Source organism: Cervus elaphus, chromosome 9 (genome assembly GCF_910594005.1).
Source record: "Cervus elaphus chromosome 9, mCerEla1.1, whole genome shotgun sequence".
In the NCBI taxonomy this organism is placed as follows: domain Eukaryota; kingdom Metazoa; phylum Chordata; class Mammalia; order Artiodactyla; family Cervidae; genus Cervus; species Cervus elaphus.
The window spans coordinates 18,256,212-18,271,052 of NC_057823.1; the positions used below are offsets into that span (position 1 = coordinate 18,256,212).

At 53.6% G+C, this 14,841-nt stretch overlaps 1 protein-coding gene across 11 annotated transcripts in view; it reads right to left on the reverse strand.

Moving 5' to 3' along the window:
- Positions 1 to 13,299, reverse strand: part of DOCK6 (dedicator of cytokinesis 6) — a 47,653-nt gene extending 34,354 nt beyond the window's left edge. For 9 of the 11 annotated variants that reach the window (XR_006342633.1, XM_043911577.1, XM_043911578.1 and 6 more), the window contains exons 1-7: positions 13,143 to 13,298; positions 5,337 to 5,424; positions 4,490 to 4,665; positions 3,940 to 4,008; positions 3,561 to 3,690; positions 1,822 to 2,034; positions 44 to 129 (exon numbers count right to left, since the gene is read on the reverse strand). Coding sequence is in view for 10 of the 11 variants with exons in the window: in XM_043911577.1 (XP_043767512.1) it covers positions 44 to 129; positions 1,822 to 2,034; positions 3,561 to 3,690; positions 3,940 to 4,008; positions 4,490 to 4,665; positions 5,337 to 5,424; positions 13,143 to 13,186 (806 nt within the window). In the remaining variant the exon portion in view is untranslated. Of the gene's footprint in view, positions 1 to 43; positions 130 to 1,821; positions 2,035 to 3,560; positions 3,691 to 3,939; positions 4,009 to 4,489; positions 4,666 to 5,336; positions 5,425 to 13,142 lie in introns of all 11 variants that reach the window. The other 2 variants (XM_043911584.1, XM_043911585.1) reach the window with 1 other exon arrangement.
- Between the last annotated feature and the right edge of the window lie 1,542 nt (positions 13,300 to 14,841).

Below are 14,841 nucleotides of genomic sequence, written 5' to 3' on the forward strand. Positions count from 1 at the left end.
CCCCCTTGCGTGCCTGAAGGGAGGGACGGATCAGCACACTCACTTAAGCGACAGACACTTGACCAGGATCCTCTGTCCAAAGTGCTCTCGCGGTGGCTCTGGGCGGTTGCAGCGTTCCACGGCCTCATCCTGCCAAGAGCCGAAGGGGCAGCTGGGACACATCCTCCAGGGAGGGGTTGGAACGTGTGGCCTGAGACCAGCTCTACCCTCAGCCTGATTAAGCTTTCAGTCCCTGGCCTCTCAGCCTTTGCACATGCTGTTCCCCCAGCCTGGAATGCCCTCCTTCTGCCTTCCTCCTGGCCTGGCCAATACCTGCTCATCAGCAGGTCACAGTTTAGCTGGCACTTCCTCCAGGAAGCCAGCCTTCCTTCACCTGGAGGTATCTAACGTTCCAGGTCCTCACCAGGCCCTGATGCAGTGAGCCCCATGGCTGGGACACGGAGGGCAGTGAGAGGGACAAATGTGTGTGCATGTGTGCTAAGTCGCTTCAGTTGTGTCCGACTCATTGCAACACTATGGACAGTAGCCCTCCAGGCTCCTCTGCCCATAAGATTCTCCAGGCAGGAATACTGGAGTGGGTTGCCATGCCCTCCTCCGGCGGGGGGTCTTCCTGACCCAGAGACCGAACCAGCATCTCTTAACATCTCCTGCATTGGCAGGAAGGTTCTTTATCACCAGTGTCACCTGGGAAGCCCTGAGGGTCAATGACACACGGCTCATCACGGCACTGCCCTGGGTTGTCATTCCCTGGAGGGAGGTCTCTTCTCCACTAGACTGAACTCAGAGGGCAGGGACTGGGTCTGTCTTATTCATGGTTGTATCCCCAGTGGCTGCTATATAACAGGCACTCACACATCCTGGTTGGATAAATACAGAGGTACGTAGTGGGTACCTATTATAATGTGGTTGAACAAACATAGATGTATACAGAAAGTATCTAATTAATGCTGACTAGACATACATAGTGATACATACTAGACACCCAGTAAGAAATGGCTGAATAAATACAGGGCTATACAGCAAGCACTCAGTAAACAGCTGAATTAAAACACAGATGTATATACTGGTGCCTAGTAAAAGTTAGTTGGATATACATGGATGCTTAATAAATATTAGTTGCTCAAATGCTGTTTGATTAAATAGAAAACTATACAGTAGACATACAGTGAATATTGACTGAATAAATATGAGTATATAGTAAAAGCCCAATAAATGCTGGGTAGATAGAAATAAAGGGATATATAATAAATAACAGTCATTAAATAGAGCTGATTCATTGGAAAAGACTCTGATGCTAGGAAAGATTGAGGGCAGGAGGAGAAGGGGGCAACAGAGGATGGGGTGGTTGGATGGTATCACTAACTCAATAAATAGACATGAGTTTGAGCAAATACCAGGAGATAGTGAAGGACAGGGAAGCCTGGTGAGCTATAGTTCACGGGGTCGCGAAGAGCTGGACACGACTTAGGGACTGAACACCATAGTTAAGTGCCCGATAAACACTAAGTGGATAAATACAGGCATATATAATAGGTGCTTAATGAGTGCTGGTTGATTAAATGCTGTTTGTTTAAAGACTATACAGTAGGCATACAGTAAATATTGGTTGAGTAAACACAGCAGCATATAGTAAGTTCTCAATAAATGCTGGCTGGATAAATACAGGGGTATACAATTTAGGAGTATCCAAAAGGAGCTACCGAATTAAAAGGCAGGGTATACATTCGGCACCCAGGAAATCTCACTGGGATCATACGTAGGGATACACGTCAATTGGCTGTGTACCGATCTCAGGGGCTGGGGAGTTGAGCTGGCACCCACCTCGTCGGGTGCGGGGTAGAGGGTGAGCAGGGCGCGGGGCCGGTTCTGCCGCCGCAGCGCCTCATTACGCCGGTCCACGTCCTCTGGGGCCACGCGCTCCAGGAGTGAGGGTAGCAAAGAGTCTGCCGCCAAGTTCCTCAGGTCGAAGATGCCAGAAGCACCACTGCTTCGTGGGTTGTCGTCCAGGGAGCCTGAGGAGTGTCGGGGGTCATCCTGCCAGTAGAGAGTGGGCACGCTCAGGACCAAGGGCTGAGGTCACCATGATAAGGGTCACCTGAGGGCTTTGCTGACCTTCTTTCTAGAAACTTCTGTCTCGAGATATGATTATTATTGGTAAAACTAGACACTCAATAAATATCAGATGAAAAAATAAAGGCTCAAGACTCAGCTGGCCAGTGAAGGACCTCTACTAAGCTTCCCATGCCTCAGTTTCTTCATCTGCAAAATGGGCGTCACCCTTTACTATGGTCAGGAAGGCTACTTCCCAGTCTGGGCATCACATGACCCTTGCCTGGCCAATCAGAACACAACAAAGTCAGGATATACCTGGGCTGGGCCAATGAGAGCCTTTGAGGACTTTGCTCACTGTTGCCAGGGGAGGGAGAGTTCTTCTCACTGGGGCTGTTACTAGCCCAGGATCTGCCAGACCTTCTAGACTCAGCTCTGGTCAGAAGTAGACTTGTTGGTGTTAAGTTGCTCAGTTGTGTCTAACTCTTTTGTGACCCCATGGACTAGAGTCCACCAGGCTCCTCTGTCTATGGAATCTCCCAGGCAAGAACGCTGGAGTGGGTTGCCATTTCCTCCTCTAGGGCATCTTCGAGACCCAGGGATTGAACTCACACTCCTGAATTGGCAAGCAGGTTATTTACTGCTAAGCCACCAGGGAAGCCCCCAGAAGCAGATTACCCTGGTTTAAATCCCAGCTCAGCTCTGTGACCCTGGGTCTCTAACCCCGACAGCTAAGGGCCTCAGTTTCCCCAACTACATTCATAAGCAGCTAACAATGGAAATAATAACAGTAATTCTTTATATGATTCTTGGTAAAACTAGGCACTCAATAAATATTGGTTGACAAAATACAGGTTCAAAACTCAGCTGGCCAATGAAAGCCCTCTACTAAGCCAGGCATGCCTTGGTTTCTTTTTTCTTTTTTTATTAATTTTGGCTGCACTGGGCAGCCTGTGGGATCTCAGTTCCTTGCAACCAGGTTCTAAAACCAGGCCACAGCAGTGATAGCGTCGAATCCTAACCACTAGACCACCAGGGAACAGCCCCCTCAATTTCCCTGCTTCATAGGATGAAAGAGGACAAGTACAAAACATTTAGTATACACCAAGCACTTAATATGGCTTCCCTGGTGGCTCAGATGGTAAGAATCTGCCTGTAATGCGGGAGACCTGGGTTCGATCCCCAGTTTGGAAAGATCCCCTGGAGAAGGGAATGGCTACCCACTCCAGTATCTTGCCTGAAAAATTTCATGGACAGAGGAGCCTGACAGGCTATAGTCCATGGGGTCGCAAAGAGTCGGACACGACTGAGTAACTTTAAAAAAAAAAAAGCACTTCATAAATGCTTATGATTCTTAACTTTTCAGTTACAGGGCTGATACATTTCCTGTGGGGCTGGAGGCTGTTCGGGTCATTGCCCATCACAGAGGATTGAGAGCTGAAGCCTCAGGCAGGCCATGCGCACACCTCCCCCTCAACCCCCAATAGTGACCCCTGCCAGGGCTCCCTCACCGAGTCCTCGGGGCCGGACCTCTCATCCCCAGGAGTGTCCTGCTCGAAGACCTGGCGGGTGAGCCCCTTCTGCCTCTCTCGTTGAGTCTCCGTGGTGATGGGGTTGTACGCCGCACTCAGGTGCTGGTATCTAGGAGGATGAGTGGGTAGCGGAGATGAGGGCTCCCCAGGGCTCCCCGAGGTGCAGACTGACACACCCTCAAGGCCCATGTGATGCCTGCAGGGCCATCCATCCACCGGACACCCCGCCGCAGAAGTCCAGCTACCCTTGCAGGGACAGTGGGCGGATAACTAGGAGGAGCGGCGACAGTGGCAGACAGTGGGTTCTTCTGGGCTCGGACCTGGCCTCTACCCTGAGTTGCCCCCGAGTCAGACCCACCTCCTGTGGGCAATGATCCAGTCCTCAGTGTACATTTCCACGGCAGCTCTCACCTGGGCATCCATCTTTCTGTACAAAATATAATCAGGGTAAACAAAAGCAGAGAAGAGAAAGCATCCGTCACTTCAGTCATGTCCGACTCTTTGCAAACCCCATGGACTGCAGCTCAACAGGCTCCTCTGTCCATAGGATTCTCCAGGCAAGAATATTGGAGTGGGTTGCTATGTGCTCTTCCAGGGGATCTTCCCAACCCAGGGATCGAACCCACGTCTGTCACACTGCAGGCAGTTTCTTTACTCTCTGAGCCATCAAGGAAGCCCCACACAGAAGCAGGACCCAGAGTTAAATCTTTCCAGTGGCCTGTCCTTCTGTTTTTTTCAGGGATATAGAGGTAAAGGCTCAGAGAGGGAAGGGGACTTGTCTGAGGTCACACAGCCAAGCCAGAAGCTGAACTCAGGGCTCTCGGGAGCTTGGTGGGAGACAGGTTGTTGACGTGGGGTACAGAGGCAGCGTGGGGATACAGACAGGGAGGGTGTGGGGCTCGACCCACCCGTCCTCAGGGATACCGGGCTCCGTGGTGCGGCATTCCCGGGGCTGCAGCAATAGCTCTAGGTCATCAGCTGGAAACTCGACCAGATCCCGGAGAGGCCCAGGTTCTACATCCGGTGGCCGGCTCAGAAGCACATCCTCAAAATCCAGGGGCTCAACGACTTCGGTCAGTGGGACCTGAGGTGGAGCAAAGTGGCTGTGACCTGGGCCCCGGGGCTGGGGGCTGGAGGCTGAGTGTGGGCTTGGGCTGGCCTCGGACAATCAAGAGGACAATCAAGAGGGCGGTGGGAGCCATGGAGGGTGTTGGAGTGGTGGGCGGGGCCCTGGAGGAGCCACAGGGGACAGTGAGTGACCTCAGCCGCTCCACCCCCACCCCAGCTAGGCCGGGCCCCTCTTTCCAGGCAGGAAATCACACCCTGTGCCTGGAAGGGCAGGAAACTCCTGGTGGAAGGAAAGGCCTGTGGACTGCAGCAAAGAAAGAGACAATTCCTAAGGCCCTGGGGGCGAGAGAGCCCCACCCGCTCCCTTACAGCAGCTAGAAGGGCGGCCCATTCCCCAGACCTCCCTCCCCAGCATCCCCAGCTGGGTGGTCCAGTCTAGACAGCAGGAGGTGTGGGCCACGGGGGGAGGGGGGGGGGCGCTGAAACCTCTCCCCCCTTGACCACCCACGGGGCTGTTCCCTGCAGAGGGGGACCAGCCAGCCTCCCCATCACACTCACTGGGAACGGGAATGGGACAGTGCTGGGCCAGGACTGGGACCCCACCCCCTCTCTTGCCACAGCTGGGCCCCTTCCAGCCTCAGCTCCCCCACAGCAGGTGGGGTGGGGGAGTGCCTCCCAAACACTCACCCCCAGGGAGCTGCTGCAGCGCCGGCTGGAATGGGGAGAGCCGCTGCGTTCCCGGGACACCTGCTTCCGCACTTCGGCAGCCACCGTCCTGTGGGGACAGGAAGGGGATCATAGGGGGCAGGAAAACTTGGGCAGCAGGGCCCTGGGAACTGGGGCTTCGGGGCCCACAGATTCATGCTAGGAGAGGAAAACCCAGGCTGTGGAAAGAAAAACAAAAGCAGGCCATGGGCCAAGAGAACCCAGGATCCAGGATGCCCAGATCTCAGCATGGGTGCCCCCAAGGCTGTAGCAGACACATCACCCCCTTTCCTTCTCCAAGCACAGATCGGGGGGCAGGGGGTTGCTGCTGGGCAGGGCCTGGGGGTCATTGATCCCTGTGCTTTCTTCTTTCAGCTTTCTTCTCACCAGGACAGGCTCCCAGATCTGCAGAAAGGCCTCCACGTCCTCTTCTGAGGGATCACTGCCCACCCCAACCCCTTATCAGAAAGGTAAGCCCCTTTCCACCCTTGCTAGACGAGTCACTCCTGCCCCCGAGCCTCAGTTTACCCATCTGGAGCTGCCCTGCCCTCACAGAGCAGTGGAGCTGAGCAGGGGGCCTGGTGTTCATACACACACCCTATCAGGGGTCTAAGACTGAGGCTGACGGTGTGAAAGAGGCCAGCAAGACTCCTGGAGCACAACCCAGCCACCAAGGTCAATGCAGTGACCTTCCTGGGCCGTCTGCATCTGCGCTGGCCTTCGGAGTCACAAGGGAGACTGAGGGTCAAGGGGCAAGACCCAGAGGGGAGAGAGAGCCAGCATGGGAGGAGGAGGAGGGGATGGAGGAGTAGGGATTGGGGACAGACCCAACAGGGGCAGGGGTTCCCCAAACTCTCAATTCCTTCAGCTGAGCCTGTAGGAAGGGACAGCCATGCAGTTATCTGGGGAAAAGTGTGCCAGGCAGAGGGAAAGTGAGTGCCAAGGCTCTGAGGCTGGCCTCTGTGCTCTGGGCCTGGAGACCCTTGCTCCCCGAGGGCTCTGTACAAACAAGACTAGGACTGTGCTGTCCCCATGAAGGCCCCAGCACTGGACCGCACGCACAGTAGATGCTCAATCATTTTCTTTGGCCACGCCACACTGCTTGCAGGATCTTAGTTCCTCCACCAAACCCAAGTTCTTGATAGTGAAAGTGCCAAGTCTTAATCACTGGAATGCCAGGGAATTCCCATCAATGTTTTTTTTTGATGGAATAAGTGAATCTTTTCTAATCTCCCTCTCAGTCCAACTTGCCTAAATCTACCATAAATTGAGGGAAGTCCCTTATCTTTTAGCTGTGTGGCTTTGGGCAAGTGGGACAATCTTTCTGGGCCTCAGTGTCTCTTAAAATCAAGAAAGCAACTGTGGGAGATTCAGGCCTCAATCACTCCTGCTTCTCTCTTTTCTCATTGTTTGGAAATCTGCTTAATAAAAAGATGCCTGGGACTGCCTGGTGGTCCAGTGGTTAAGACTCCACATTCCCAATCCAGGTTCAATCCCTGGTTGGGGAACTAAGATCCCACATGCCGCAACTAAAGATCCTGAGTGCCACAAGTAAGACCCGGTGCAGCCAAAGAAATAAATAATAAATATTTTTTTAAACTATTGAAACAAAAAAAACTAAAAGTGCTAAGGATCAAATGTGGCCCACATGTCACCAATGAGATAGATGTGTGGGGTAGGGGTGGGGTCAGTTGGGAGCTTCAGCAGAGTCTGGAAGCCTCTCAATTCAAATCTGTGTGGGTCAAACAGAACTCAACCATGACCCTAATTCAACGTGGGGTCTCCGATGTGAGACCCCAGCCTCCTTTCTCTGACCCTGGATTCTATTTATTTTCTGTGTCAACTATTTCTATTGGAGGGGGGTGGGAGGCGAAGAGGGAAGACTAGCTTGCAGAAATTTCAAAGGATATTAAAAATCAGGGAAAGTGAAAGTGTTGGTCGCTCAGTCATGTCCGACTCTTTGCGATCCCATGGACTGTAGCCCGTCAGGCTGCTCTGTCCATGGGATTCTCCAGGAAAGAATACTGGAGTGAGTTGCCACTTCCTTCTCCAGGGGATCTTCCTGACCCAGGGATGGAACTCAGGTCTCCTGCATCGCAAGCAGGTTCTTTACCCTCGGAGCCACCAGAGACTTGTCCTCAAATTCCCCAAGTCCTGGCCGCTTCCTCTGGAAGCCTGGGCACAGAGGATTGGGGGTGATTTACAAAAGATGCTGGAACAGGGAACCTGTCTGTGCCCTGGGCCCAGCTGTTCTGCAGCTGCTGCTGCAAAGCAGGGAGGGGAGTGGGGGCTGAACGTCCGGCTTCATTTGGTCACTGGCCTTGGAGTGAGTGCCCCAGGTTGGGAAAACTCTGAGTCCACGATGGCATGGCCACAGGAACTAGTTTACTGAGTCACAGAGCTTGCACTGGCAGCTGGGCGAGCATGGGTGGGTGACACCTCTTCTCCAGACCTCTGGACTTAGTGGTATTTGTTGTTGTTTGGTCACTAAGTCATGTCCAACTCTTTCTCCACCCCATGGACTATAGCCCACCAGGCTCCTCTAATCCGTGGGATCTCCAGGCAAGAATACTGGAGAGGCTTGCCATTTCCTTCTCCAGGGGATCTTCCTGACCCAGGGATAGAACCCATGTGTCTTGCATCTCCTGCATTGGCAGGCGGGTTCTTTATCACTGTGCCACCCTGGCACCCAGCACTTGCACTTATTGAGCTGTTCTGAGTATGGGGCCTGGCACAAGTAAGTGCTTAATTCAGAGTTGCTGTCACCACATTGCCTCAAAGAGCATCCTGGGAAACTGGAATTTCTGACCCTGCTTTTGTAAACCAAAGGTGAGTGGGGCTCAGAGAGGGGTCGTGAGGCACCAGGGGTCACACAGCAGTGCCCAGAATGGAACCCTGGGCAGCTGGGGGTCAAAGTCCTTCAGCGTTAGGCATGCCACGTCGCCCATGACAGGGAGCAGAGCCAAGAACAGAGACTGCAGAACACCTGCCCTTCCCTTGCCCACACTCATTACCTGCCCCCTAGAGCGGTCCCATCCAGTCTTGGCGCTTCAGCACCATTTGAACACCGACAAATCTTCAAATCTATGCTATATAGATTAACCTGCCCTATAGAGAGAACCTGGAGAAGGGAACGGCAACCCACTCCAATACTCTTGCCCGCAGAATTCCATGGAGAGAGGAACCTGGTGGGCTACAGTTCATGGAGTTGCAAAGAGTCAGACACAACTGAGCAACTTACACACATACAGATAACCTGCCCTCCCACCATCCTTTGTGTCTCACTAAACACAGCCCACCCTTCTGGATGGGGTGGACTCCCCTGAGTCACTACCCACTCCTCTGTCTCACTACCACATCAGATGTGCTTCAGATGTCCCCGTGGACCTCGTTACAAAGAGGGAGGCAAAACGTTGAGCTGAATTTAGTGGGTTTTCTCAGGAACGGGTCGCAGAGTTTGATTGATGAGATCAATCTTTCTAAGGTGAAAACTTGACAACCTGACGTGATTCTAAAGAGGTGCTCAGAGGGGAAAGATGGAACAGTGGCATCACTAGGAATTCATGTGAGACTGTGGACCTCCCCCTAGGGCTGGTCAGATTAACAGAGGTCTACTCTTAGAGGGAAGGAGGATGATAAAACCAGAAATAAGAATGACATAAGTCTGCAAAAAGTGACGGAAGAAAATGAATAAACACAAAACTATGTGGCTTAGTGGTTAAAAAAAAAAATCCTCCTGCCAGTGCAGGAGATACAGGTTTAATCCCTGACCCGGGAAGATCCTTAGCGGAGCAACTAAGCCCATGTGCCACAACTACTGAGCCTGTGCTCTGCAACAAGAGAAGCCACTGCAATGAGAAGCCAGAGCACTGCAACTAGAGAGTAGCCCCTGCTCGCCACCACTAGAGAAAAGTCCTCAAGCAGCAACAAAGAGCCCAGCGCAGCCAAAAATAAATATACGCAAATAAATTTTTAAAATCTTAAAACACACACACACATAAAGAGGGAATTCCTTGGTGGTTCAGTGGTTAGGACTCTGCGTTCACACTGCAGGAGGCATGAGTTCAAGCCTTGGTCGGGCAACTAAGATCCCACAAGCCATGCAGTGCAGCCAAAAATAAAATTTGGAAAATAAAACCATAAAAAGATTCCTCTTCATATCCCACCCTATACACACAACTCCTGGACTGGCAGAGAAATTTAAAGGCGAACAGTGAGTTCGCTGGGGACAGTGCTGGCAAGGCAAATAACATGAGTGCTGGCAAAATTTAAAGGCAAATAATATGAATGCCACCAAAGATTAGGAATTCTCATCTGCTACTGGGGGAATCCCTTTGGAAAACCATCTGTAAATGAACAAGCAAAGTTGCAAACATGCCAATCCAGCATTTCCACTTTGAGGTGTAGATACTCAGGAGGAAACACATGGCCAAGAATGTTCATGGTAGCTCTGATCAGGACAACCTCAAAGGGAAACAACTCACAAGTTCCTTGACTGAAGAGGGAGAACACAGAAGCAGAGGGGATAGTATGCAACCATGGAAAGGGATGAGTCTGACTATAAGCGGCAGCACAGAGGAGCCCTTCTCCTGACATCACGCTGCCATAGAGGACTCAACATTCCATGCGGTTCCATTTATGGGATGTGCTCAACAGGCAAAACCAACTCAGAGCAGACAGGGAGCCAAATTAAATGGAGACATGATAATGCAAGTGGGGAAATGACAGTAGCAGCCATCAGCATGGCGGTTCCCTGAGGAGCAGAACCAGGTGCAGATCACCTGGGAGGGCAGCTAGAGTGGGAAGGCTCAGGAAGGTGAAGACAGCCCCTGTTTTGATCCAAGTGATTTCTTCCATGGCATTTGTTTCTGTTTTTTGTTTGTCTGTTTTCAATTTTTTGGCCGCACTGCAAGGCATGTGGGATCTTAGTTCCCTGACCAGGGATGAAACCCGTGCCTCCTGCATTGGAAGCACAGAGTTTTAACCAGTAGGCCACCAAGGGAGTCCTGGAATTTGTTTCATAATTACGCTTTCAACTTGGCATTTTTCTGAATGCATGCCATCCATCATGGTGGCTCAAATGGTAAATCCTTCTGCAATGCAGGAGACAATTCGATGCAGGAGACGAAAGAGATGTGGATTCGATCCCTGGATTGGGAAGAACCCCTGTAGAAGAAAATGGCAACCCACTCCAGATTTCTTGCCTGGAAAATCCCATAGACAAAGGAGCCTGGTGGGCTGAAGTCCACAGGGCTGCAAAGAGTCAGACATGACTGAGCACAAACAATATGGACAAATGTTACTGTATGCAACACAATGTTCTTTTTTTTTTTTTCCCACTTGTATTCTTTAAAATAAAATCCGACCTGGAATGGTGATAATGGCCATCACTTTTTTTTTTTTTTCTGGATACATGGCTTGCAGGATCTTAGTTCCGGACCGGGGATCGAACCCATGCCCCTTGCAGTGGAAGCCTGGAGTCCTAACCATTGGCTATCCGAGTTTATATTTTTAAGCTGTCCCTCCAAATCTTTGTTTTAAATTAGCCTGTTCATTAGAAACCTTGGGGACAGTCTAACATGCAGGTTAATGTGGCATTTGTGGAATGAGTGATTTCAGCGAACAAGGAGATGAATACAGGCCTAGGTCTCAGCATGTAGACACCTGGGTGCCCACTAGACTGCTCTGCAGACCCTGTTAGGGGGTGGCCGGAAGACTTGAGCCATTTGCTTGTGGTTCACTAGGGCCCCAGGGCTTCCCTGGTGGGGTAGAATCTGACTCATCGGTAAAGAATCTGCCTGCCATCCAGGGGACACAGGTTTGATCCCTGGTTTGGGAAGATCCCCTGGAGAAGGAAATAGCAACCCACCCCAGTATTCTTCCCTGGGAAATCCCATAGACAGAGAAGCCTGGCAGGCTACAGTCCATCAGGTGGCAAAAGAGTTAGACATGACTTAATGACTAACAACGACAACACGGCAGCCCCAAGATCTTTTTCTGCTTTTCTTAGCCTGAGCTCTACAGTATCCATCTCCCAGGGCAAAACCCGGGGCCTCTGTTTCTCACTTGAGTGGAAGCCAGGACCCAAGGACACAGGGACTTGAGCAGCAAAGAAACAGTAATGACCTCCCCAGGCTCAGAAACACCGAAGGTCCAAGACAGAGGGACAATTCAGACACAGAGATAGCAGAACCTAAAAACTGCCCAACTGATATGCCCCCAGACACCAGGTCACGGCGTCCCTCCTCTGTTCTGAACTCTCCATGGCTCCCACCTCACTCAGGGTAAAAGTTGAACTCCTCCCCGTAACCCACAAGCCCTGTACAACCCGTTCCCACAGCCCCTTTGTCACTCTGCTCCAGCCTGCTGTGCGCTCAGTCGCTCAGCTATGTCTGACTCTTTGTGACCCTACAGACTGTAGCCCACCAGGGTCCTCTGTCCATGGGGATTCTCCAGGCAAGAAGACTGGAGTGGGTTGCCATGCACTCCTCCAGAGAATCTTCCCAACCCAGGGATCAAACCCAGGTCTCCCGCATTGCAAGTGGATTTTTTACCATCTGAGCCACCAAGGAAGCCCGGCTGGCCTCAGATATCTGTAAACAAACTGCTCCTGCCCCTGGGCCTTTGCACATGCCCTTCCCCCCACATCCGGGCATGGATCCCTGCCTCATCTCCTTCAGATCTTTGTTTACACGTCATCTTCTTCTCCAGGCCTTCCTGATCCTGATTCCCAGGTCTACAATAGTCCTCACACTCATCACCTCCCATCGCTGCCTGGTATGTCCCCAAACTGCTTACCACTAACATGTAATCTACTTTATCCGGCTTCTCCTCTGTCTGCCCCATTGTATCTGCCCCCAAGGGTGGGTTCTTTTCCGGGGTCTTCATCAGGGCAGTGCTGGACACACAGGGTGTCCCGGCCCACCCCCTAATACAAGATAACCGCTCCCCTGCCGCCAGCAGATTTTGAATGCACTATTGGAGGTACAGACCAGAGTGGTGGGGGGAGGCGCTTCAGCCCCAGAGAGTCCGACATCCCTCTCCCCGGGCCGAGTCTCTTACAGTCTCCAGTGGCCACGGAAACGGATTCCCCAGCGCCTGGCGCCCGTCCCCTCCCCCGTCTGCCCACCAGCTGGTTCTGTCCCAGCCCCCACTCCTTCCATTCAATCACCCGTCCATCTCCAGCGCGTCCAGGCGGTGCTAGGAGAGCCTGAGGCAGGGCTGGGGGCGGGGGGACATCCACAGCTGTCCCCTTCCCCACCCCACCCCCACCCCGCCCCAGACAGCTGGGCACGGGACCCTGGCGGGGAGAAGAGCACGGGAAACTTCCCGAGGGGGTTCAAGGGTCGCCAGGAACGCCATCCCCGGCCCCAAATTCCGGCGCCTGATGCATTCCCGCCCCACACCAGGCACAGATGGGACGGAAAGAGCCCCCCAACTCCCACGGCCCGGGATTCGAGGGCCGGGAATCGGCCACGAGCTGGTGAGGAGAGGGAGCCACCTCCTCCAGGAAGGCCCCCGGACACACCCCCACGCGTCCCACCGGTTCCGAGGGAGGACCTCCGCCACCATCGCGCCCGCAGCCCCGACACGACCCCCAGTCCCGACCCCCGCCGCCCTCCCTACCTCCCCACGCCTGCGCTCCCCGGGCTGGAGGAAGCGGGCGGACCTGGCAAAGACCCAAGGGGCTTGAATGAGGGGCGCCCAGGCGGGGGAGGGCTGGGCCGCCCCGGGGCGGGGCTCGGACACGTGGGGGCGGCCCGGGAGGGGGCCCGACGGCCGCTCTACCTGTTGATCTTGTGCGCGAAGGCGCGGCGCTCGGCGGCCGCCATGGCGCCCCGCGCGTCCAGCCGCCGGCCTCGCCGCTGCCGCCGCGCGCACAGTCCCCGCCGTGAACGCCGCCGCCTCAGCGCCTCCCGGTTCTGGGCAGCCCGGGCTAGGCGGGGCCGGGCCGGGGGCGGGGCCCTTCCGGGTGTCCCGGGCCGCTCTATGCTGCCCCTGCCGGCCGGAGGGGCGCGGGGTCCCCCGGGCCGCCTTCCTGCCCTCGGGGCTGAGCCAGGGAAACTGAGGCTCTGAGGTGGGCAGGGGAGGCAAAGACAAGAGACTGAGGTTGGGTCGGGGGGGTGGTCTCTGACTCCCTCCCCTGGGGATGCTCTTTCTGCCCTCTGACTAGCAATCACTGTAGTCACCGTAAGTATCATCTCCAGCGTTTATTAAGCAAAGCCCTGTAGTTCTCATGTGTGGGGTAGGGGGTGAACGGGGGTGGGCTTGGGGGAGACATCGTTTCTTCCATTTTACAGATGAGTAAGCTGAGACACCGTAAAGAAGTTAGAAGGCCAAAGAATTGATGCCTTCGACCTATGGTGCTGGAGAAGACTCCTGAAAGTCTCTTGGACAGCAAGGAGATCAAACCAGTCAATCTTAAGAGAGATCAACCCTGAATATTCACTGGAAGGACTAATGCTGAAGCTGAAGCTCCAGTATTTTGGTCATCTGATGGGAACAGAGGACTCATTGGAAAAGTCCCTGGGAAAAATCCAGGACAGAAGAAGAAGAGGGTGTCAGAGGATGACATGGCTGGACGGCATAAACGACGCAATGAACATGAACTTGGGCAAACTCTGGGCGATGGTAAGGGGCAGGGGGGCGGGCATGCTGCAGTCCATGGGGTCACAAAGAGTTGGACACGATTGAGCGACTGAACAAAACTGAGTCACGGGCTTCCCAGGTGGCAGGTGGTAAAGAATCCACCTGCTAGTGCAGGAGAAGCAAGAGACTGCGGGTGGGATCCCTGGGTCGGGGAACAGCCCCTGGAGTAGAAAATGGCAACCCACTCCAGTATTCTTGCCTGGGAGATTCCATGGACAGAGGAGCCTGGCTGGCTACAGTCCATAGCGTCCCAAAGAGTCGGACACGACTGAGGTGGCTTAGCACAGCACAGTCTGTGGTGAGAGAGGCAGAGGGGTCCAGCCAGGTTCCGAGGCACTAAGGGACATGACGCAGGGCTTGGTGGTGGGATCTGCAAGAGCCAGTCGGGGAGGCTGCACCATGGGGCCGCCTCCGGTGGAAGGAGGATGTGGGGACGTCTTGGCCAATATGTGGTCTCAGATCTCCCCTCAATGGTTCCTGTCTCCGTCCCACTGCCGCAGTCTTAGAGGAATTCTCCAGCCCTCATTTACCATCTGCATATCCAGCTTCTTGCTCACCTCTCCGCCTTTGCATGGACAGGTACCTCCTTCTGAAGGCCCTTCTAGCCCTGGTCAGAACATGTCCTAGGTGGAATTGGGGACTGAATCATACTAGGGATGAGTTATACCTTGGGGGCCTTTGCACGTACTGTTTCCAGTCCTGTGTGTGAAAGTGAAAGTCACTCAGTTGTGTTCGACTCTTTGCGACCCCATGGACTATACAGTCCATGGAATTCTCCAGGCCAGAATACTGGAGTGGGTAGCCTTTTCCTTCTCCAGGGGATCTTCCCAACCCAGGG